General features: G+C 40.3%; 1 protein-coding gene across 1 annotated transcript; it reads left to right on the top strand.

Annotated features, from left to right (window-relative positions):
- Window positions 1-1,555: 1,555 nt before the first annotated feature.
- On the top strand, window positions 1,556-2,164 carry LOC137297891 (cerebellar degeneration-related antigen 1-like). The gene has a single exon (XM_067829866.1). It carries the CDS (start codon window positions 1,556-1,558, stop codon window positions 2,162-2,164), a length of 609 nt encoding a protein of 202 aa, XP_067685967.1.
- The last annotated feature ends 333 nt before the right edge of the window (window positions 2,165-2,497 follow it).

Genomic DNA, 2,497 nt, shown 5'->3' with positions numbered 1-2,497 from the left:
GGTCCTGACCTTGTAAAATGGTAAATAGCACATATAAAGGAAGGTTTCTCGGAACTGATAGAACTAAGAGTGTCAGCCTAAGTAAACCTAGCCCCAGTGTTATTCGTTACACTCCCACACTGGGTGTAACACAGCCTAGTCGGAGGTCGCGCCAGGTATCCTTTGAGACCAATCAGAGCATAGTTTACCAAATCGCGTAACTTTTACCCCGGCAAGATTTGAATCCGATTCCGAATGTTATTTTCATTACGGCCACTTCCGGGACAGTCGCTGAAAATAGCGTTTTTGGCAATCTTGAAAGATGTCAGCTTGCGGAAATATTAGCTAACGGCGTATGCACTGCGTAGGTCAATCATCAGTGTTATATACTTATTTTCGTTTGTTAAGAGATCATTGTCAGTGATCGGAGTATTTGGTAAGTCCCACCAAACCCTAAACAGTAGCCGTTGTCTGAGTGGTTAAATCGCATTTGATTGGACGGTCATCGGTCGCTCAAAGGTTACCTGACGTAACCTCCTGCTAGGTTTTAGACCCAGTGTAGGAGTGTAACGAATAACACCGGGGCGACTGTAAGAGTAATGCAGGACAAATTTTATGGATAGCAAGTTCTCCAGTTTATTTTCACGACGTTTCCCGGCTTATCCTACCCCCCCCCCCCCCCCCCCCTCATCAGGTTGAGTTGAACTGACTTCATGATTGATGATGACTTCATGATTGAACAGTTCAGTTCAGCTCAACCTGATGAAGGGTCTAGGATAAGCCCCGAAACGTCGTGATAATAAACTCAAGTTGCTATCCATAAAATTTGTCCTGTATTACTAAACCAACTTCTAAATGCCTTTGAAGAATGACTGTAAGAGTGTCATCATAATTTTGACTGACATATCGTGACATACAGACAAAACGTTCAAACAGCACCAGCAAACATTATTTTGACCAACCCCACAAAATGAAAGTGGCAACCACTGGAGCTAATGGTCATTCAATATTTCTGTGTACCCACATCGCGCGTCCAAGACACAGGTGCAGCTTGTTCTTATCCATAAAGAGAGCTTACCGAATTCCATTCCATTCCTCTACTAGAGCCCTGCGGACTCCTAGATGATTCACCAGTGCTTATTCATATGTGTACAGACGTCACCAAAGTCAATCCCAAGCATGCTAAGTTGGGATGACGTCAGGCTGGTCAAACAATCTGCTCTACACCCTGCTGGCTAGGGAATTCTATGACAATCTTGGCACTATAAGGCTTTGCATTGTCGACATGAGGGTTCAGTACGTCCAGTATGCTGCTCATAGTAACAATCACCTTTAATTTATGAGAATCTTATATTGGTGGACACACAAGTCTTTACGACTCATTGGCTCTCTTGTCCTGTGAATAGGTTTTCCATTATTTAAATAAGGTTTCGCCTTTTGTGAGTGCTTTACCTTGCTGATTCGAAGGTTAAGGCTAGTCAGGAAAAGGAGTGTTTTGGTCTGAGTTTTAATTTCAGTACTCTATATCAGTTCTCTTTCCCTTTGGGCGGAGCATTGCCCACAACCTTATGTCTTCATGATTGATGAAGACTTCATGATTGATGAAGACTTCATGATTGATGAAGACTTCATGATTGATGATGACTTCATGATTGATGAAGACTTCATGATTGATGAAGACTTCATGATTGATGAAGACTTCATGATTGATGATGACTTCATGATTGATGAAGACTTCATGATTGATGATGACTTCATGATTGATGAAGACTTCATGATTGATGATGACTTCATGATTGATGAAGACTTCATGATTGATGAAGACTTCATGATTGATGATGACTTCATGATTGATGAAGACTTCATGATTGATGAAGACTTCATGATTGATGATGACTTCATGATTGATGAAGACTTCATGATTGATGATGACTTCATGATTGATGAAGACTTCATGATTGATGAAGACTTCATGATTGATGAAGACTTCATGATTGATGATGACTTCATGATTGATGATGACTTCATGATTGATGTCAACTCCCCCCCCCATCCACGCCACCACCACAAACCTGGATCCGCTCCTGCTGACGTCATTGCAATTTTTCAATTAAGGGAGGATGCTAGCTCTAGTCATGAATCATGTATGTCTGAAGCAATGCAGCATCTTCTTCTTGCCATATAAGAGGGAGTCTTCGTGATTTCATGATACGAGGATGAGCTGATTGAAACTGTAGACACTGATAAGTGTTTTGAGATCGTGTTACTTAGGCTGAAACATGTATCATTTAGACAAGCACTTTGTTTGCCCGTTATCATGGTGAATTATATTGATGGATGTAGTGAACATAAATATCTGTTCTGTATCTGCTTAAAACTTACAAATAAAATAAAGAAACAGTCAGCGAGATAGCGTTTCTAATTATCTGCAATCCAAAAAATATATACACATTAAAACTGAATTTCCAAAGGGTATATCAGAAAATATGTAATATGAAAATACATTGCTTACAGATAG

This window comes from Haliotis asinina, chromosome 10, assembly GCF_037392515.1.
Source record: "Haliotis asinina isolate JCU_RB_2024 chromosome 10, JCU_Hal_asi_v2, whole genome shotgun sequence".
Lineage (NCBI taxonomy): Eukaryota > Metazoa > Mollusca > Gastropoda > Lepetellida > Haliotidae > Haliotis > Haliotis asinina.
The sequence above is the reverse complement of the archived record's forward strand: the minus strand, read 5'-3'. Positions and strand labels throughout refer to the sequence as shown.

Bases quoted from the DNA above. Each gene is read 5' to 3' on its own strand.
- LOC137297891 (XM_067829866.1), top strand. From the start codon at position 1,556: ATGATTGATGAAGACTTCATGATTGATGAAGACTTCATGATTGATGAA.